General features: G+C 37.2%; 2 protein-coding genes across 3 annotated transcripts; one reads left to right on the top strand and one right to left on the bottom strand.

The window, feature by feature from the left end:
• Positions 1-811: 811 nt before the first annotated feature.
• efl1.L (elongation factor like GTPase 1 L homeolog) lies at positions 812-10,831 on the bottom strand. The gene is given in 9 exon segments (NM_001091501.1): positions 812-1,137; positions 2,437-2,560; positions 4,392-4,606; positions 5,083-5,220; positions 6,434-6,567; positions 6,943-7,027; positions 7,870-7,937; positions 9,565-9,661; positions 10,796-10,831. Coding segments are annotated over 8 exon segments (933 nt in total). The 5' UTR covers positions 9,656-9,661; positions 10,796-10,831; the 3' UTR covers positions 812-1,059.
• An 89-nt stretch (positions 10,832-10,920) lies between these two features.
• On the top strand, positions 10,921-19,611 carry saxo2.L (stabilizer of axonemal microtubules 2 L homeolog). Of its 2 annotated transcripts, NM_001093710.1 has the most exon segments (4): positions 11,030-11,106; positions 14,465-14,644; positions 15,987-16,189; positions 17,791-19,611. In NM_001093710.1, coding segments are annotated over 4 exon segments (1,410 nt in total). In that variant the 5' UTR covers positions 11,030-11,068; the 3' UTR covers positions 18,780-19,611.
• Positions 19,612-21,604: the final 1,993 nt, after the last annotated feature.

Raw genomic sequence — 21,604 nt, 5'->3', positions numbered from 1 at the left:
GTGGCAACAAAACACCAAAGAATTCCTTGCCATAGTGGATGCTGAAATCACTGATCTGAATCACATAATTGTGCAAAAATATGTACAAAGACATTTTTGTGTGGCTCAATGATTGGAGTGTTTTACTTGCAGAATTTTCAGCACCCTACAATGCAGAGGAACTTTCTGCTGTTTTGTGTGTAATTACCCTTAAAGGAGAAGGAAAGGTTAAAACTAAGTAAGCCTTATCAGAAAGGTCCATCTAAATATACCAGTAAACCCCCAAAGTAATGCTGCTCTGAGTCCCCTGTCAAAAGAAACAATGCATTTCTTTCCTTCTATTGTGTACTCATGGGCTTCTGTATCAGACTTCCTGCCTTCAGCTTAAACCTCATTGCCCTGGGCAAGAGCATGCTCAGTTTGCTCCTCTCCCCCCTCCCTTCTCTACTGTAATCTGAGCCCAGAGTAGGGAGAGACTCAAGCAGGAAGTGATGTCACACCATGTTAATATTGCAGCTCCTATCCTAAACAAACAGAGAGTTTCTAGAGCTTTTTACTCAGGTATGGCAAAACATTCTACAGAATAAATATAGCATTCTAGCTTGCACTATTGCAGCTAATCTATTGGCAATAAAATGCCTCCGTAGCTTTCCTTCTCCTTTAAGCAGCTTGAACTGTTACCAATGAAGTATTGTTCCTTCCTGTATTGCTCTACTCAACATACTGAAGCACAGTTGACTAAAGAGATAATTATTTGTTAAACAGTCGTCTTGCAGCACTTTAAACAGAGCACAACTATTTCTTGTTAGAAAAAAAAGTATTATATATATAATTGATGATTATTTTTGCTTTATTTTACTACTTTAATCAGTTAACAAAAAGTTTGTATGATTCTAAAAAAGGGGGAGGATTGCCCTCCCCCCAAAAATGTCTGCTACACATGTTTCATTAAAAATGATTAATGGGACTTATCTGCGGCATCGATATACAAGATGAGTAATTGTTGGAATGGGAAATCGTTCAGAAGATTACTTGAGGGAGAAACCGAGCCAGTGAATTAAGCTGCAAAGCCTTTGTTCATTATTTGCACTTGGTAGGGCTCTCTTCCCCATAACCCAGGACACACTGTAGACTCATGGCCACGTAAATGAGAATTCTCTATGGAAAACATTAGATTTTCTATTTTTACCAGTCCAGTGACACAGGCCATTTATAAGAGTCATCAATCACAGCAAATTTGTCTTACAGCTTTTATTAGAACTGTTCACCTCACACAAGCAGAATCCTTTTGTGGAAAAACATCACTAGACTGCAAGCTGGGTTTTAATTTTAAAAAGAAAGAATAACCAAACGTTACTCCTATTAAAGTGTCTGCTGCCTGGGCTGAAGTAAAAGAAGGAACAAATAATACAGAGCAAAAGTGTCATACTGAATTGTTCTTGTTACATTACATGGATGCACATTTAAAGGGGAGCTAAACAATTATTATTTATTTGAAAAATGATTTAGTTATATAGTGCCAACATATTCTGCAGTGCTTTACAGTGATAATACATAATTCACACCTGTCCCTCCTGCAGTGGCGCTTACAATATAAAGTATTCGTCACATTCAAACACTTTGGTCAAGATTAAATACATGTATGGGATATATTATCTGAAACACTTGGAACCCGATGCTTTTCTACAAACATTTAATACATCAGTGTTAATATCAGTGACCCTCAAATGCTCATTGTGCTCTGGGCAGCTGTTAAGAAGCTGAGTTTAGGGATTGTCACCAATAAACAAGCAGAAAATGAGGTTCAACCCATGCAGTTTTCTGAGAACAGGAGCACTAGCCCAGGGTATCAGGTAAGTGATTATAATCAGTGGGGAGTTGCTTAAAATTTGTCACAAAAAAGGAAGAAACCAGCATTTCGACTCCACTGGAAAGCCTTCCTCAGGTCACCCCTGTAGCGAATAATTGCCAACCCCATTCCCCAGACTGGAGCGTCACATCTTATTCAGAGTGGTCCTCCCTCTAAGCACTTTTGTAATTTTCATTAATTAGTTTGTGAGATGTTAGCAGTTAGCAGATATTAGCAGCCCTAACTTTCTATGAGCTTTTGTATACACATCAGGAAGGATATGTTTCCCCCCCTCTGATGACAATAAGAGAGGCTTCAGATGGTCTTCTTTGCCTTCACTTGGGTCAACTAGAAGTCTGGCAGGTTGTTTTATATACATAAAAGGTTGAACTTAATAGACGTGTTTCTTTTTCAACCAAACTTACGATGTTACTATGATATATTGCATGGACTTTTAAAACCAGTGTGAAGGACGGACAATTCTGACAATCTGTTGTGTGTGCTGTCCTGAGGTATAGTTTAAATCTATCAAGAGGTGAGAGGTTAACAGAAGGATAGGAAAAGTAATTACTTAGTTTACCATTAAGAATAACTGTAGTTGACATTACCTGTGCTCCTTTCATGATCTTCTTGGCTTTGGTATTCAGATAGTAATCTCCCCAGAGTGTCTTCAGAAGTACAGAAGCCTTAATGCCAACTTTCTGACTGTACAGCTGGGCAAAGTGATCAATGCTGCAATAGAAACCAGAGAGAATGTTGGGAAGGTGAGTGAGGCTTTCGACAAATGGCATCTTGAGTTTTTTGGAATGAACACAAAAAATTCTGTATATTCGATTTTTAGATTCTGGACAAGACATTTTGTATTTATAGTATTTCCTGGCAAGTCCATTCTGACAATATTCTCTGAGAATATGAGTACACTTTTCTGTTACTGTGTGATAAACTGGACTGCAAGTGGGTGTGACATTTAAGGAAAGAGTACAGAGCTTAGAGTCAAAATATCATAGTAAATTTTGCTTTTACACACGGTAAATATTCGGGTATACTTCAAAATAAAGCAAAAATCAGGTACAGAAATGCTTAAAAAAATGTAGAAATGCAATATGGTTTAACTATTGCCCAGAACATAAAACAATAACTGTAACACAAAGGGTATGTGACTTCTTCACACACATCTGATATACAAAGCACAGCATAAGATAATATCCATTTTCATGGAAAAAAAGTGTAACAAATAACCCAGTCACAATGAAACCATGCAGTAGTTTTACATGCTAGTACTAAGCCATTTCAAGAGTCGAAGGTACAAAACACCAGAGCACCATCTCGTGGTGAATTCTGAATACTGCACAAGAATGAATGCATTTATTGGAAATGAGAGCTACCTATATCCCTTATGAGGTGCACTTGACCAATATAAATAACCCAGTTTGGGCTTTCATGTGAAACATTAAAAAAAATTCATTGCAAAGCCTTCCCCTTTACCTTCCAAACACTTATTTTCAGTTCACTTGTTTTCAGATTCAGAAATAATATTTTTTGAACTGCTTTCCATCTTTTATTTTTGACTGTTTATCCAAAATTGAAGATTAAAGTTTAATGTTCATGTCTCTTGTGTTTTAGTCTGGCAGCTCAGTGATCCAGGAGCAGATTACAATTAGTTGATACATTTCTCAGCAGCATCTGTGGTGTATTAGCAACTATTGTATCAATTATAACTGCCTTTAATGAAACTCAGGGATTCTGCTCAGCAGGGCCAACAACCCCTTTAATGTGTAAAAGTTACAGCTGTTTTCATATATACTGCTACATATGTATGTAAATCTTTATTTATTTAGCTGTATTCTATACATATCACTCTACATTTAAAAAAATGTATTAACAAAACAAAGAATGTAAATAAATAAAATATATACAATGAAATTTAAATTAAAGATGAAGTGCTAGGTGCCAAGGGACACTTGAGAAATTAAATACCTGGTCTGTACAGCATGAAACCTGTGGCTATGAGAGCTTTCTTCCAGTATTACCTTACTCTAGTCACATGGAGGGAAAGTGTGTGAAACTGAAACCTAAACCTGAAGTCCCCATCCTCTTCATTCGTATCTGTTATATATGTGAGAAAACAATCTGCTCCTAAGGGCAGAGACACACGGAAAGATTCAGGGAGATTTAGTCACCCAGCATTTCGATTCTAGCCGGCAGGAAGGCTTAACGGGGAGAATAGTCACCTGAAGAAGAGGCGATTAGTCGGCAGGTAACTAAATCTCCCCGAAGCTTCTCATGTGTCTCTGCCCGAAGAGTAGTAGCAGAAAAGGAGATTAGTCGCCCATGATAAATCTTTAATACTGTGGGCAAGTAATCATGCCAGATGACAGCAGCAATCAAAATATCCCTGACATTAACCTAAAGGCTAACTGAGAAAACACTAGTTTTTGCTTGAGCATTTTCCTATCAGTGATAGATTTCCTACAAATAAAATGTAGTGTTGTAGTAAGAACATTGGGAATTTGAAAACAGGCCCGGACAGGAATAAAACAGTGAAGTTGTAAAGTATCCTTACGTAAATCCCCAGCCATCTATGGCACTGGCAAATACAACATTGCCTTGGTCAGGTGAAAAATAAAGGTGGGAATCATCTGTCTCTTCCAGGCCAGCACTCCAGTCATACACCTGATCTGCATCCACAGTCTCGGATGGAACGTCACTGGCCGTGTCCTTCTCTGCTCTCTCTTCCAGGACCTTAGAGGTGAATAGACTTCCAGTAACTGCATTGACCTGAAAGGGAGAGAAGGAATGCTGAATATACCTAAACCTCAATGTAGTCCTTAAACTTTGTTCAGTAGATATATTGGTGCATTAAAATACATGCTCCCATGAACACAATGTTTTCCAATCTTTAAAGAAAGCAATTTATTACTAGTTTATTTTATAATCTGCAAGTTTCTTGAGACTCTACTCTCACAAAATTCTGCATACCTATTGCCAAAAACATGTAGGTCCAAGGTGCATCTGCACAATATAAAAAATTAAATCTTGGTTTGTTTGTTTTTTTTTGGGTTTTTTTGTGTGGATACTACGTTGGCTAAAACAGAATTCGACAACTTAACCCACTAAGGAATGAAACTGATAACTTGCATAAAAAGTGTAATATTCAAGCTGCTCCAAATTAAAGTCATTAAATTAGTTTATAAATAATTTAAAATGAACATAAAATATGTCATAAATAATAACCCTATCATAATGTATGATACCTGTTCCAGTAACTTTTGGAGATGGGAATGAGCTTCAAGAGAGGAAAGCTTCAATTCAGTTATTAGCCTATCTATTTTGTTGATCACCAGGACTGGCCGGATATTCTCAAGCCAAGCTTGCCGTAATACTGCTTGTGTCTAAAAGAGAAAAAAGAAAATCAGACTCAAACAGATAATGAGGAATGACCAAAATAAAGTTTCACTCTACTACAGGGGTGCTTTTCTTTCTGGAAATCACGTACATAGCAAATAACAATTACATCTAATTTTCTGAAAAAAGATGATACAACATTGCACTTACTACTTACATATTTGCATTAATAACAATGAAGTTTATATTACATAGAAGTAAGAAAAATGTACACAGTAGTAGTAACATTCCAAAAGCTTTGCAATATTAACATACATTATAACTTTAAACAACTCACACAGCAACAACTACAGAGAAAAGTCTAAAGATGGCCATAGACGTAACAATTACGGTACGATCTTTCCAAGAAAGATTGTTCGTTTCAATACACACGTGAAGAGCTGAATCATCAGATATACAGGTAGAAACAATAGAATTCTACCTGTATCTGACGATTTCTGCACTAACAATGGACAATGTTTGGGTGCCTTCAAAGGCACCCGATCAAAAATTTCCGTCCAGCCCGATCGTTGAGCCAACCGATATGCCGATATCAGACGGCTCTTTTCCCACCATACACGCACCGAATATCGTACGGAAGTTTTTTCGTACGATATTATCTGTGCGTCTATGGCCACCTTTAAAGTAGCCCTGACATAATGACCTAAAGTGAAGTGTCGATACATACAAGGGAGAACCTCATATAAAGAGTGCTGTATGTTAGACAGGTATTTTAAAACTCACACATAGCAGATCATAATGTAAGTAGATGTATAATTTAAACCAATTTTGTATAGTACACATACATTTTCTATAATGACACCTAAAATAAGCAAACACCATAAAACAATCTATGCGTTATGTTAACAATTTCCCTGCTAATAACAGCATAGGGGAAGATTCCTGCAAGCTGAGCATTTCTATGAAATAATAAAGAAAGTTTTTGAAAACGTATAAATGGTACATTCTTATTTCAGGTATCAGAATCACTTTAAGTACTGTTTACAGACAACAATTAGTTAATTAAACAGTTATTACCAACTGATTAATGTACGTCTATATGTACACAAGACTAAAATATCTAGTCAGAACTGTGGTTGATACACTGTCTCTGAACACTGCAGCACAAAATAGTACAAACATGCATCAACACTTAATTTTTTTTATCCACTTACATGACCTGAAAGTTTTGTCTACCATGTAACAGATTGCACTAATTACCTGAGGACAGACTCCTTCTACAGAATCAACCACAATGATGCATCCATCACAAAGACGGACAGCAGTTGAGACCTCTGAAGAGAAGTCAACATGTCCAGGTGAGTCAATGAGGTTGATGAGATATTCTTCTTCCCCTGAATAGGAGTATAGAGAATGTGAAAAACAAGCTAATTTTTATCTTTATATGATGCCTATGTGGTTAAATTTGGTAAGATATTACAGAACTATGTCCCCAAAGACTGAATGCTGCACAGGATCAGTTAAATATCAAGCTGTCTGGAAGGCTGTATAGGACATGTGAATTGTACTGTAACCATGAGATGAATAGCATAGGGTACTGAGTCAAGAGGGAAGCGAACTAGAATTGGTGAGCCTGTAACCAATCAGCTGTTACTGGACTACAACTTCCAAAATCGGCTGAAGGATAACAATGGGCAAATATACAAAATTCTTTACCTGAAAATTTGTTTTCAAAAAATAAATCTGTAAAGCAAAAAATAAATAAATACCATCTTTGTAATGCAGGGAAATTGCACTGGATTTCATTGTGATTCCTCGGATTTGTTCATCTTCACGGCTGTCCAAATATCGTAACTGGAAATAAAATAAATAATACGGGATGGTATCATCCTATGCCAACAGTGAAGCATAGAAAATGGATATATGAATTTACAATAGTGCTTTATGTGTTTATCAGCATTCATTTAAATCTCTAAAATGCAGTTACAGAATGCCACTTCTATTGGTTTGTTTATTATGACAGGAGAGCAGGTAATTACAAAGGTTTCCATGCTTTCTGTTACAAAGAGACAACCCCTAAGCCAACTGCATCTTGCTGCTGTTTGCATAAGCCTGTGCCTTCCTGAAACATTAGCTGTAGGTATCCCCCACAGGGCCATATATGAAGCATTATGGATGCATTAAGGACAGTATGGCCAGTTTTGGAGTGAATTAGCTTTGCTATGGGTCCTTTAGCAAATAGTATTGACATCATGACCATGCATCAGATCATTGCATTCCGTCTAAATGAACAGAAAAAACTACTAGCCAGTCTCATTGGTGCATAGGTTTATTGGTGATATTTGTATGGGGGGTGGGGAGAGACCTCACTCTCTAGAAGTTACTTCTCCTTTCAGCTTTCCTTCTAACTGATGTGGCCATCAGCTGTCCAGATGAAACAAGTTAACCAGGTCTTCCATATGGGTGACTGTAAATAGCGGACTATTTGTTTCTGTCATTTAACCCCTTTCAGATATAATATCTAAAATGTTTTTGTATTGATTATATACAGTATGTAATATATAACTCTATATATACACAAACACACAAACAAGGCACAGCAAAATACAGAATTCAGCAGAAACATAAATCAGATTGAACACTATATACACACACATAAAACTATAATAATTGACTTATGAAAAAGAAAAACATACCTTTCCTACCAGTCTGTTGGAAATTATCCCATTGTTAGATATGAGGCAGTCAGCCAATGTTGTTTTACCTAATAGACAAATAACGAGTTACTAAACCCAAATTAAAATATCTTTAAAAAAATCTACAGGATCTTGAAAAGTAAGCAGATATTGACCCAAACTCAAATAGTAACTTATAATTTCGAATAGCAAAATGGGAGCCATTAATGGTAGATTTACCTCCCGTACGAGGCAGACAGAGACGAATAATAAAAACCCTCATAATTCATCCAAATGGAAGGTAAACAAATGCGTATAGCAAAATCAGCAATCCACACTGTTAACAACAAGAAATTAATTGTATGAATTTACATCATATCCAAATGCTGCTCAGCACCAAAGATCCTATCTATCTATGTAGTTCTACTAAACCTCCTGAAATAATCAAGCACATATACCTGTGACTATCACCACTGTCTCTGTTTATTAGTTATTTTTATTTTAAGTTTTAGTATTCCTTAATTCATCTTGAGGAACATAAAGATCAATAATCACATACGCAATTATTTTTAAACACTTAAATGCATGCAGAAAGATAGATGTTTTTTGGTAACTGAACACTAGTGAAAATGTAAGTTCCCATTTATATCTATAATAGTTGTCCTTATATAGGACGTAAGGCAAACAATTATTTTAGCAACCCCTACCCCTACGCTTTAATTGTCATAGATAATAGAATATATGATCTGCATTTAAAAGTATTGAAGTGACATAGATTTCACAATCTACAGCACTTCAAGGTCAAAAAACAGAGGAGCGGCATTTACTGGCAGATATTCCCCCCACATTGCCCTGCTCTAGGCAACAGGCAAAAGGGGGTGGGGAATTATGGGTCACAGGGACCCTTTAAGTATCATGTTATATAAAGGAATTAGACAAAAATTCAGGCAAATTTTAAGATACCTTTGCCCTGTTAAACCAGTGCAGTTGATTTCCCACAAATATTCCTGCAGTCAGTTGCATGCAAAGCTCCTTTCATTAAAGGTACTTGTGTCAAAATGCACTGCTTGCACTTCTGTATAGTTGAGCTCAGCACCACTCAGTCCCATCTGCCTTCCATTGTGAATTGAGAGCTGCTGTGCCTATGGATGCAGGGGAACCCGGGAACTACTGCCACCTCCAGACAAGGCAGTAACTCCAGGTTCCCTTTGTGCCCAGTGTCAATAAACACAGCACCCGCTCAAGCTGAATACCGGAAATGAGGCCAAGCAGACTTCTGCACAGTTGCGGCCAACATGGTGAAATTGCACTTTGCTCACTGCACTTGTGGATGATTTTTCAAGGTAAACTAAAAGTTTGATCCTGGAAATTCCCAAAGTAGACAGAACATAAGCAACAGCTGGCACTGAATGCTTTAACATACTTATCATATTATACTGACCATACCTAATTAAACACTGGGCAAATTTATATCTGAGCAGTAACCCATGACAACCACACTAATTTGCATTTATTGTTCTTGCAGTTGGTTGAAGACAGCTATAGCAAACGACTGGTTGCTATAGATTACTGGCCAGATGTGAATTTGTCCACTGTTGGTAAATGAGACCTACTAGCTAAAATTTCAGGATATGTTTTAATGCTGCGTATGCTCTAATACATGAAAAAGTCAACTATACACTTGCCAATAACCATTACTATGAAAAACCCACTTACCATGGTCCACATGTGCCAATATACAGATATTGCGAATGTAGGCAGCCCTCTTTTGCAGGGCAATGATTTTCTCTAAGCTGACAGGTCCCATGGTTTACTGTGTGCAAAAGAACAAAGAACCTTAAAGGGGTTGTTCACCTTTGAATTAACTTTTAGAACGATGTAGAGAGTGATATTCTGCAGTTGGTTTTCATTTTTATTTAGCTTTTGAGTTATATAGCTTTTCATTCAGCGACTCTCCAGATTACCCTAGTAATCATGCATTGATATGAATAAGAGACTGGAATATGAACAGGAGAGTGCCTAAATAGAAAGATGAATAATAAAAGTAGCAATAAGAATAAATGTGTAACCTATCAGAGAATTAATATTTTAAATGGGCTTCCCCCATCTGAAAGTTGGAAAGAGTCAGATGAAGGCTGCAAATAATTCAAAAATGTTGCTCAGGATTAACAATTCTATAACATACTAAAAGTTAACCACCCCTTAAACATTGTTTCAACAAAGTTAACCAGTTTAAAGATAGCGGACATGGGTATATGTATTGTCCTGTTTAAAGATTTAAAGATAGCGGACATGGGTATATGTATTGTCCTGTAAGAAAGAACAAAGGCTTGTAAATAATATAAAAGCTGTTACAAATTATATGAATACAATGAATATAATAATGTTTCCAAAGGCTTGATATGTATAGCATTATACAAACATATGATGGCAGAGAAACAAATCTGATGTCAATGGACAGACACATTCTAAATCCCTTAGCAATAGCTGCTCTGACATCATAAAATTAAGGCCAAAAGCTTTTGCAGAGATCAGAAATTAATTTTGAGCATAATAATTTGTCAAGAGAATTATCACATGTTCATGGTTAATGAGCAGGGAGTTTGCTGGTGGTATAATCATAGGTAATAATCATAGGATCTGATGCAAATTAACCCTTTCATTTAAAGCAAAATAAAGATCCAATCATTGTACACTGCCATGTTGGTGCCATTGGTGAACTGTCTTTTAAGGCAGGACTGTATCGTTATGGAATGTCATTTCATGTGTTGGAGGTGCTGGATTAACAACTAAAACTAAAAAAATAAAGTCTATTCATTCGATCACAGATTTCAAAGGCAACAATAAGGGAGTCTTACCATAAAGATAAACCTATCAAGGAAAAACTGTCCTTTATTGGCTAGCCATAGTTCATTGTCTCACATGCACATCTATCAATAACACTTACAGTATCACACACGCAGCAGATGACAGTGGCGCAGCCGGGCTCCAGCGCATGTGTTACTCCAAACCCGGAAGCAGCTTCACGTTACCCCTTGGCCCGTACTATTGACGTCATGACGCAGTCATACGCTGTTGATGGGACGCCGGAGCGTTGCTAAGTGACCGTGTGCTTGCATAGTTACAAGTGAAGCGGATTGTGTAGGCTGGAGAGGCTAATACGAATCATACGCGTAGAGAAGAGCTTACTGCCTGCACATACTTACCTGCACTGCGAGACATGAAGCGCAAATGTATCTGTGAAATATGCACTTGCGGGTAAGAGCCAGTTTCATTAATATGCAAAATGGTGAACGTGGAAATCCGAGGCTGTTGCTGCCAGGGCGAGATTGAAGCAGAAGTTCTTGGATGGGGGAGAGAGTGGGGGTGGCTGTGTACACAATGTATATATGATGCAAAAAATATAATAATTCTGTTATAATACACAAGAACCATGAATATCCTGTAAATTATATCTTTATAAATGGTGCTTAGTTATGTCATTGGTTATAATCAGTGCATAGTGATGCCATTTCTGTCACATGACTCACTGAAACCTGTGTATTATAATAAAAAAAATTTTTTGCAATTCTAAATATCTGGAGAAGGGTTCTGGCCCGGCGGGGGCCAACGAGGGTCGGGGTTTACCGGGTTTTTTCCTGGCCAGTCCGACACTGCCTGTTGCTAAATATGAGGATATTAGAAGTCACCTCAGATTTCCATGAACTGTATCTAAACACTTGGCTTTTGGCCTTGAGCCTTTATATGGTCATTGAACTCCTCTGTAACGTATAATATCCTTATAATACACAAAAGCCATGAATATCTTGTAAATTATATCCTTATAAACGGTGAGTTCTGATATCATCAGTTATAAACGGTGAGTTCTGATGTCATTTCTGTCACATGACTCACTGAAACTTGTGTATTATAATAAATAAAGTACCCCCAGTTGTAAAATATGAGGATATTAGAAGTTACCTCGGAGTTCCATGACCTGTATAAAAACACTCGGCCTTCGGCCTCGTGTTTCTATATGGTCATGAAACTCCTCGGTAACTTATAATATACTTATATTTTACAAGAGGGGGTACTTTATTCACTATATATTTGACAAGATATTTTACTTTATTGACTATTTAATCTATAAAAGCAATGCTCAGTGATAGTGATGTGCGGATAAGGCTTTTTTTGCCAACAGTCCTCCCACCACCTGCGTGGCCCGAGTTCGACTCGACTGGGTTCCTTTTATAGACCCGCGCTGCCCCGCCCAGCCGATGACGTCACAAAAGGGGCAGGGCAAGAGGCAACACGGAAGTCGGAAGCCGGCATTTGGAAGGTTGCTGGCGGGGAGAGCAGTCAGAAAAGCTCAACCCGCCCGCAAACCTGGAAAGGAGCGTGCGAGGTCAGCCTGAACCTGTCCGACCTGCGGTTATATGGCTGGCCCGCACGTCACTACTCAGTGATGTCAGTTACAGTATATTCAGTGTTTAGTGGTGTCTTTTGTGTCGCATGACTCACTGAAACGTATGAATTATAAGAGATAATGCACTGTATGTTCTGAAATATGAGGATATTTGCAGGTGCCCCCAAGTTCCATGAATTGTATTTACGCATTTGGAGTGGACTTTACCCCTAGAGCCTTCATGCGGTTGTGCAACTTTCTCCCTGACTTAAGTTTTACAAAAGGTTATACATTATTCCATTTATAAAGGTTAATAGATAGTAAGCGATGTTAATTTCTCAATACAGAACGGATTTGTACCAGGGCAGTAACCCATGGAAACCAATTACAGGGGTTATTCACCTTTTAGTTAACGTTTACTATGATCTAAAGAATGATATTCTGAGACAATTTACAATTGGTTTTCATTTCTTATTATTTGTGGTTTTTGAGTTATTTAGCTTTTTATTCAGCATCTCTCCAGTTTGCAATGTCAGCAATGTGGTTGTTAGGGTCCAAATTACCCTAGTAACTATGCACTGATTCGAATAAGAGACTGGAATATGAAAAGGAGAGGACCTGAATAGAAAGATGAGTAATAAAAAGTAGGGGTTGGATGGACTGAGTGGCGCTAAGGGTCATTTAGAATAATAGTTTAGTCACCAAAGCATACCTCCCAACTGTCCTGTTTTTAGAGGGACAGTCCCTCTTTTTACAGCTCAACCTGCAGTCCATCATTTGTACTGGAAAGTCCAGGTTTTCTCTGCACTGAACAGCCAGAAAAAAAAAAACAAAGTTTCTAACTTAATTGGCTTTTGGCAGAGAGCCCAGAACAGCGACAACAGAAGATAAGATACATTTGTAACAATACAAATGTATCTATAATATAAAATAATAAGCCCCTTGGGAAATGTTAAACTCACAGCTTAAAGGGCAATTCACCTTCATTAGCAAAATTGTAATAACTGAAAAAAAAACACAGAAATATGTTCAAACTTTTATAACCTGTGAAATCTTGTAAAATGAACATGGCAATTGGGGGTGTGGTCACAAAAATGGGTGTGGGCAAAAAATTTCTCCATGCTATGCACGCCAACTTTTTTGGCCCTCATTTTATTTCCAAAATGTTGGGAGGTATGACCAAAGCAAAGTGTGCATCGTGCAATTTTAGGTGCAGGTTGCCATCCTTTTTAGTGATGCAAAATTTCCCCCATAATTCCAGTTTCATTGTGGGACAGAGGTGACAATGCACCTGTCACAGTCGCAAGGGGATGCTTTTAAACTCATGTGTTTTGGATGAGAATTAGATGCAATTCCGCTGAAAATCTTTGGTGTATAGATAGCATTGTTTTCAAAATGATGTATGTGCCTGATACGTTAGGTGCAAGTTTGCTGAATCAATTGATGCAGTCCACATTTGAGGTGGTGATAGCTCTAGGGTTCTACTGCATCAGTAGGTGCACGGCACTCAGTTCACAAAGAGAGGCAGAGATCACCTGTATGCAGAAATGCACAGAGCACCTCTAAAGTACCATTAATGAATGTTGGATATTCATACAACAACTGCAGCAATCTATGGGCTACTACAGCGGCCAGAGTCAGACTGGGCCGGTGGGACACTGGGTTAAAACCTGGTGAACCCCGCTGACCCAGACCCGCACCCACCTACAGCCCAAGCTGCTCCCTGATCGCTTTCCCCCCCGGGCCACGATTGCTGCCTCAACTACAGCACCAGTACGTGTGGGGGCCCATTGGGGGTCGTGGCTGGTTGGGGGGACTCAGGTGGTGGCCACAGAGGTGGCGGCCCTGTGAGCCTCCGGGCCTCCAGTCTGACACTGGCTGCGGCACTCTTCAAATGTAAATGAGCCCTGTAGTTTTCTCCTCCAGGAAAACAACTAATCAACAACAACAGTATATTGCTTTATAACAAATACAGTATCGGTTTAAGCCTTTGTATGCCAGCCGGTTTTACAAAAGTGGGATCATTTGCTGTCAGGTATCCTAAAAGTTGGCCACCTCTGTCAGATGTGAATGACTGGAGGGAGAAAGCAAGGTTCTGGGTCGGGGTGCCAGTGATAAAATTTCAGTCAAAAAAACAGAAAATAAATATACATTTCTCCTTTAAGTAATTTGTATCTATTAAATTGCTTTTGGGTTTATGGTTTTTCGTGTCATTAAACACTTTTCTTACAGGCGCCACCGTTGTCCCCATAATCCTACTCATATTTTTGAGAAATCTGGAAAGCAATGTGTTCTTACCGAATACGTGGAAAAGTATCCCCAGTACGATCATGTACAACCTCCAAAGAGTATGAAACCAAAGCAAGAATACAATGGCGAGCATGGAAGAATGGAAGGCATAACAACCTTTAAGTACAGTGTTTATTATTTTCTGTGTGCAGAAATTGTTTATTTAATATTACTAAAATTTCTCAAGCTGCAATTCTTTCTTTAGTTAACAAATTCTGTTTATCACCTATAGCATTTTTCCACTAGTGTGAAGTATAGTATTACAGGAAACCATTGCCTTTTGACATGGAATTTGAAACTAAAATTATAATTTGTGGTCAATTTAGTACATTACTCATAATTTAGTTTGGTTTTTGTTGGGTTATTCTGATATTGCCTTAGTTAGCCACTTTTCAGCTGCCATTATAAAAACACAATCTTTTGTGTGCATTGAAACACATGGACATATTGCAAGAAATATTGTCATTAAGGTATGGTATAAATGTGTAAATAGAACATACGTGTGTGTACTTGAGAAAATATGAGATGAGAACAGAGCGTTACAGTACTATAAAACAAAAACCAAATAGGGAAAAATACCCCTTATTTCTCATTCAAACAAAATGAATGAAATTCAATTTCTCATTTGAAGGGGTTTTTATGTTGTGTAACTGCAATGGCGAGCATAATATACAAAGTTTAAAAAAAAACACTTTTGCAGAATGGGCACTTTGATGTAAGCCACACATCAATTGAGGGTTATTTATTCAACTCTGAATGCTAAAAACTCAAAAAATTTTAATTTTCTTTACTATAAAATCCGAATTTTTAGTGAAAAAAAACTCGAGTTTTCGAGATTTATTATTCCCCCGAAGCTGAAAAAGTCTCAATCTGAATATCGCCATCTCAGACCTGCTGAGGTTTTATATAAGTCAATGGGAGAGGTCTCTATCCTATTTGGACGTTTCTGCGGTCTGCGCTGGAATTAGCCCGAAAATCCGAATATTTCGGGCAAAAATCTGATAAATCAAAAAGCCTGAGTGATTCGGGAAAAATCTCCCGAAAAAAATGTATGGCTCTAGTTTTCATTATTATTTAATAATAAATAAAGTCAAATCGTGGATTCTAGTTTGGTCAGACTTTTTTAAATTAAATAATCAGAAAAATTCGGATTTTTATAAATAACCCCCCAAATGTAACTTAAGTTGAGTATTTGCTCTGCAAAATTTGAAATTTGTTGTAAATAAAAGAATTTCTCCATAATGTACAGGTATTTGTTTAGCCTTCCGTCTCGTGCAAGTTGGTCATAATAACTAAAATAGCTAAGATTGCTGAATAAATATAATTTATTGGCTCTTTGCTCAGCTGCAGCTCACCTGCTGTGGAAACTTGGTAGTGAGCCTATCACATACAGCTGCCATGCATGGAAAATACCCAGGAGTGGGCTGGTGTCTGATTTCTATTTCTTCTGTCGCCTATTTTACAGATCGGATTATGTCCCCTATGAGGTGATTAATCGTCCTGTACGTGTGCACAATGAATATCAGCCTAAACCTGGCAGCATTGATCTAGGAACCACTTATAACCAGGATTATAACCCACACAAACTAGAACCTGTGGCACCAGTACGTCCAGTGGATAAAAGGCAGGCTAATCCTGGAAAGTTTGATACAAATCCTACATACAAAGGTAAGGTTAAAAATTTAAACATTTGGTGGGGTTTTTTTTTCTAAAAAATCCTCACATGTTTATTTTGGTCAGTTGTAACTGTTTAGTGTGAAAAATGTGTTGCATTACAAACTTAGATTTATATGAAGCAGTGGCTCAAATAGAAAAATATGATATGTTGGTTCCCTGATCGGGTATTCTTACCAAACTATATCCAAAACATGCTGGATTAGAATGTATAATTATTTTAGACCAAAAATTTAATTTAATTGTAGAGAAAATTAAGGCTCCACAAAAGACAAGCCTTACACATTTCTTACCGAACTTAGAGGCGCAACATTATAGGCCCACATTTTAAAATGGAACAGCTATTCAAAACCCAAGAGATTTAACAAAAGCCCAAGCAGCTACAGCTCTTTATATCTACAGCCACTCAGAGTACACTGAACATGTGACCAACAAGATTGGAGTTGGGGAGCTCCAGGGACAACTTTGAAGTCCTGGATTATTACTGTTGGGTTCTGAACCTTTAGGCAGGTGCAGTAAATTTAGTATATAAAATACCTGTATGGCATTTTTAACCGTATTTGTATTAGAGTACGTTTTAAGTTTATTTCTTATTTTATAAGTGTTAGTCTAGATATGGTAATTCAGCACTCTCTGGGGGTTATTTACTAAACTTCGAATGCCAAAAACCTAAAAAAAAATTGGTGTTTTTTTTAGTATGAAATCCGAATTTTTAGTGAAAAAAAAAATCATGAATTTTTCTGAATTTATTAAACCGCGAGGATGGAAAAGTCAGAATCTGAAAATCCGGCATCTCAAACCTGTTGTGGTTGCATATAAATCAATGCGCTGGGTTTTGTGGAAACAACATAAGAATTCAGAGTTTTCAGGTGAACAATCCGAAAAAATTTTGAAAATCTTATTTTTTCCGCAAAGCAAATTTTCTGGAAAATTTGATAATAAATAAGGGTAAAAAACCCGAGCGGATTTGATCGGAGTTTGCAGCAGTAAATAATGATATATAACCCCCTATAAGTGACGCAGTCTCTGCTCTCCCAAGCAATTTCCACAACTTCCACCTAGTTAACCAAATGGGTGATAAATTGTGGGCACTAAAAATTCTGTAGCTTTCAGTATATAGTCCTTCAAAGGTTCTTTATATGGGCTTTATCAGTTCAAGCAAAAGCCTATGGCTTGTAAACCTGTATTATGTTAAATGGTGGGTTCCATCTTACAGACTGTGTTGAATTTAAATCTTGGCCACTATCTTTTATGTAATTAACATAGGGTAACACAAATAATTGCAAGTAAAAATCCATTTGGTTTACACCAGCAGCCAGTTCTTGAAACAGTGGGCAATCCAAAAGGGGTTTATTAGTTTTATGGGGTGATGGTGACATATTTATATGTGAGAGTTCTTCCTAATTATTCATACTAGTGACAGTCTAGTATCTGCTGCTGAAAGGCTAAATCAAAATCATTAAATTTCAATTCGTCCAAAATGTCCTTTTTTCGGATTTCTTTGTGTAATGCAACTAATTCTCTCGAGTTCAGTTTAAAATAAGCCTGTTAAAATAATAATAAAAAATGTCTTCTTTTTCAAAATATTGTTTCAGACGATTTCAGACCATGGGAAATTCATAAACGAGAACTTGCTAAACAAGAACGTGTTTACCAACCACCAAAAGAGAAGTTTGGAAATTCAACTACTTTTCAGGATGACTTTTTTCCAAAGCAGATAATGCCAAGAGAGAGCTTTAAGCCCTTCGGTGTTGCAAAGCGTAATGACATTCCTTTTGATGGAACAACAAGTCATCGCATATCATATGTTCCCCATGAGCTAGAACCATGTTTTGTAAGACAAAAAAATGAATATAAGCCAAGCAGCCAGCCATTTGAGGATCTCACAACCCATCGTCTAAATTTTAAGGGTGCACTTGGAGAGATAACTAAAAGCTGCAAGCCAGAGCACGGCAAAGTTGGAAGCAGTGCTCAGTTTGAGGGTGCTACTGAATTCCGAGATAGTTTTCAGCCATGGTCAATGCCTGCACCGTATGTTCACAAATCCTATGAGTATGTGCCTCCCACATCTCATATGGAGTGTGATACAACAACTCATCTGGATTATGTTCCACATCAGGTGGGAACGGTTGCCGCTATCAGGCCAGTCTCCCATGGAAGAAGAAGCAACGTTCCATTCCAAGGAAATTCAACAATGAAGGATGATTTTAGAGCTTGGGAAGCAGGGCGTCAAGAAATGATCAAGAGAGATAATCATATTCCAAAACCTAGTGGGAAATTTGAAGGGCTAACAACTTTCAAATCTCATTATCAACCCCATGAGATGAATCCAACCCAGAGCTTTAAGCCTTTAAACATGCCGCTCCGCACATCTGCTCCATTTGAAGGTGCAACGATGTACCGTTCTGAATACACACCCAAAAAGAACGAGATTTGCCCAGCAAATTATCCATCACCTCCTGGTTACGTCTTTGAAAGCATTGATAAGAGAGGCCATAAGATCTTTCAGAAGATTCTTACTCCAGAAATGAAAGCCTTTACTAATGGAAACACCACTGCAAAGGCAATCGCTGTTATGTCTTAATCACACTTAATTAAGCCGTTAATCAACAGAGCATTGAGCAGCAAGCAGCAAAAGAATAAATTCTTACTAAGCACTTTCCTTTGCTTTCAGATATTTCAGCTTCTGTTTAATGATATATTTTTATAGGTATTTAAAAACTAAAGCCGACAGAAATTATCTATAACCAAAGTTTACATTATTATGTTCATAGATTCTTACCTTATATATATTAGCATCAACGAATCGTAATTTCGTATGATTTTAAACCTGACGCCCATAGTGTGTACACTGTATATAATCAATGCTATTTAGTTCCAAATTAAGAACCATACCTCTTATGAGAGATTTAAAGAAGCAGTCAACTACCTCTGTCTGGGTTAATGTATAACTAAATTCAGATACATAAGGAACTATTGAATACTACAGTAAATGGTGCACAATTTGAGTACTATTTATTTTTAAAAAAAATGTACTTCAAAAAATCCATGCCAATTCCTGGTCCTTTAGTGGCTATATTTAACAGTGTTCCGGATCAGCAGGGCAGTCACTATTTAAGGCATCGATTTTGCAGCAGTTCATACTTCACATGGGTGTAATTATCAGGTGACCTAGTTTTAACCAATGGGTCAAGCTTAGGTATTCTGCAGACTGTTTTACTCTTTTCTTCTAATCAGTGGTATTGATTTTAAATATATATCAAATAAAATTTTTTCTGTACAATGTACCCCATTTGATTGATTTCAATCAGTGGTATTGCTACTGCATTTTTAAAAAAGATTACACTTTGATTTTTCTATACATTGTACTTAATTTCAATAAATTACGATTTTGACTAATAAAACTAAAACAAATACATAGAGTGGCATTTTTTTTTGCGGTGTTTAAATTCACCTGAAATAAACCAGTAGCTAAGTCATACTCACATAAAGGAACAGAACTCAGGGCAGTTTCTACATGACTTGGCATGGAAGATGTCAGGATCATGTGTTGGGAAAATGAGGACATGGAACATCAACCAACCAACCCAGAGTAATTCCTCTAACCTGCGCCAAACATAACATGGCTGTCACTGCAAATTTCGTAACGTAGCCCACAGAGACTAAAGGCCACACAACGAGTGGACAGAAAAACCTGCATTTTTAATCAAAGCGAAGTGTAAAGATTTGACATCATTAATAACCTTGACACAGTGTCTTGGGTGCTTCATTGACTCTCCTTCCTTCCCCAACTCGGACAATGAACAGAATTAGAGAAGTATGAAAATATCTTTTCAGTCTTTTAAGAGACCCGTGTTCTGTTTTATTTTTATTTGTATAAATACATCAGTAACCATGCAAACAAGAATATGGAAAATGTTGCCTTGGCAATTCACACGTTCCATATCTATACACTGAAAATGACCTTGGTGTAAACATCTTGGCTGTTACTCACTGCACGCTTGTTGCTGTGTTCGAAGACCTGAGATTTCTAGTGACTATTTTGAAGAAAGGATTAGTAGTGCATATTAAAAAGTACTAGTTATCTACCATTTATATTCCCTTATACTGAAAAGTATGACAACAATTCTCTGCAAACTGATATTTATATGTAAGGAAGAAGGTATGGTTTGCTTCAGCTAACAACATTTCTTTTAGCCACTGAATGACACTAATTTTGGCAAATAGGAGTTTTAATCCAGCTTGTCCATGCATGATGCCTCCAGTCAGTGAAGCAACAGGACAACTGTTAATAATGCCTAATAATGCAAATTTACTTTACACATCCCAAAATACAAGCCAGGAATAAACTCTATGCTCTTACAGGAATATGAGTTAAACAGTCAATACTCATTAGGAGCCTCTGATGAAGCACTTAAATGACAGCACAAAAAAAGTTTTTAAAGACTTTGACTTTGATCATAAAAACAAGAATTAGCAAATTATACAAAGTACAGAGAAAATAGATATGGGAGAAGAAGAAAGAGGAGGTCTCAAGGGCCAGGGTCTAGTGATTCAATCATCCATATATTTGGATATCTGTATACCACATTATTATCTTTGTGCTTCTACCCAGTTGCCTCATACTCATCAAATTTTTAAGGGCAGCCTCTGGCTACATATTTTAGTTTCTTTCTAGAGAGAGTCATTGATTACTGTTTTCCAAAAAATTGAGTGAACGGGCTGTCATAGATTTCCAATGTATTGTGGCATAATAGAGCAATTGCAGATAACATAATCTCGTGTATGAGTCTATGGTATAATCACTCATGACACCAAGAAGGAAGACTAAAGGTGGCCATACACAGGGAGACCGCCAAATGAGCGATATGCCCATGTTGATTTTTTTTACCCTGCCCGGTCAGCGACTTTCAGCCAGATAACGATCAGGGAAGCCCGTAGGATGGCCCCACACATGGGCCAATAAGCTGCCGACTTTGTCTGTCGGCGGCTTTTATCGGCCCGTGTATGGGGGCCTTTAGGTGAAGAAAGCTATTTTTAAATGGCCTTATTCATCAAAATTCAAGTTTATGTAATGTTAGGGTTTTTTCTACTTTGAATAAAGTAGAAAATGGAATGCTTGCTTATTTATTAAAAAATCTGAATTTTAAAAAATCCTTAGAAAATATTCATGAAAAAAAATCAAATAGCCTGATTTTTTTTTTACTTTTTTTCATTTTCAATGGGTTGAAAAATGTAGAAAAACTCACATTGAAAAAAAAATGTCTTAAAATTGCTATTAACTTAACCTCTACATTACCTTGTCAGCTTTTAGAATTTTTTGCGCTTCATAAATATCATTCATACAAGTTTGTCTAAGCATGATTCAAGTTTTAGCACAAAAAAATTCAAATGTCAATAAATCATCCC

Source organism: Xenopus laevis, chromosome 3L, assembly GCF_017654675.1.
Source record: "Xenopus laevis strain J_2021 chromosome 3L, Xenopus_laevis_v10.1, whole genome shotgun sequence".
Lineage (NCBI taxonomy): Eukaryota > Metazoa > Chordata > Amphibia > Anura > Pipidae > Xenopus > Xenopus laevis.
This window is presented reverse-complemented; position numbering and strand designations above follow the sequence as displayed.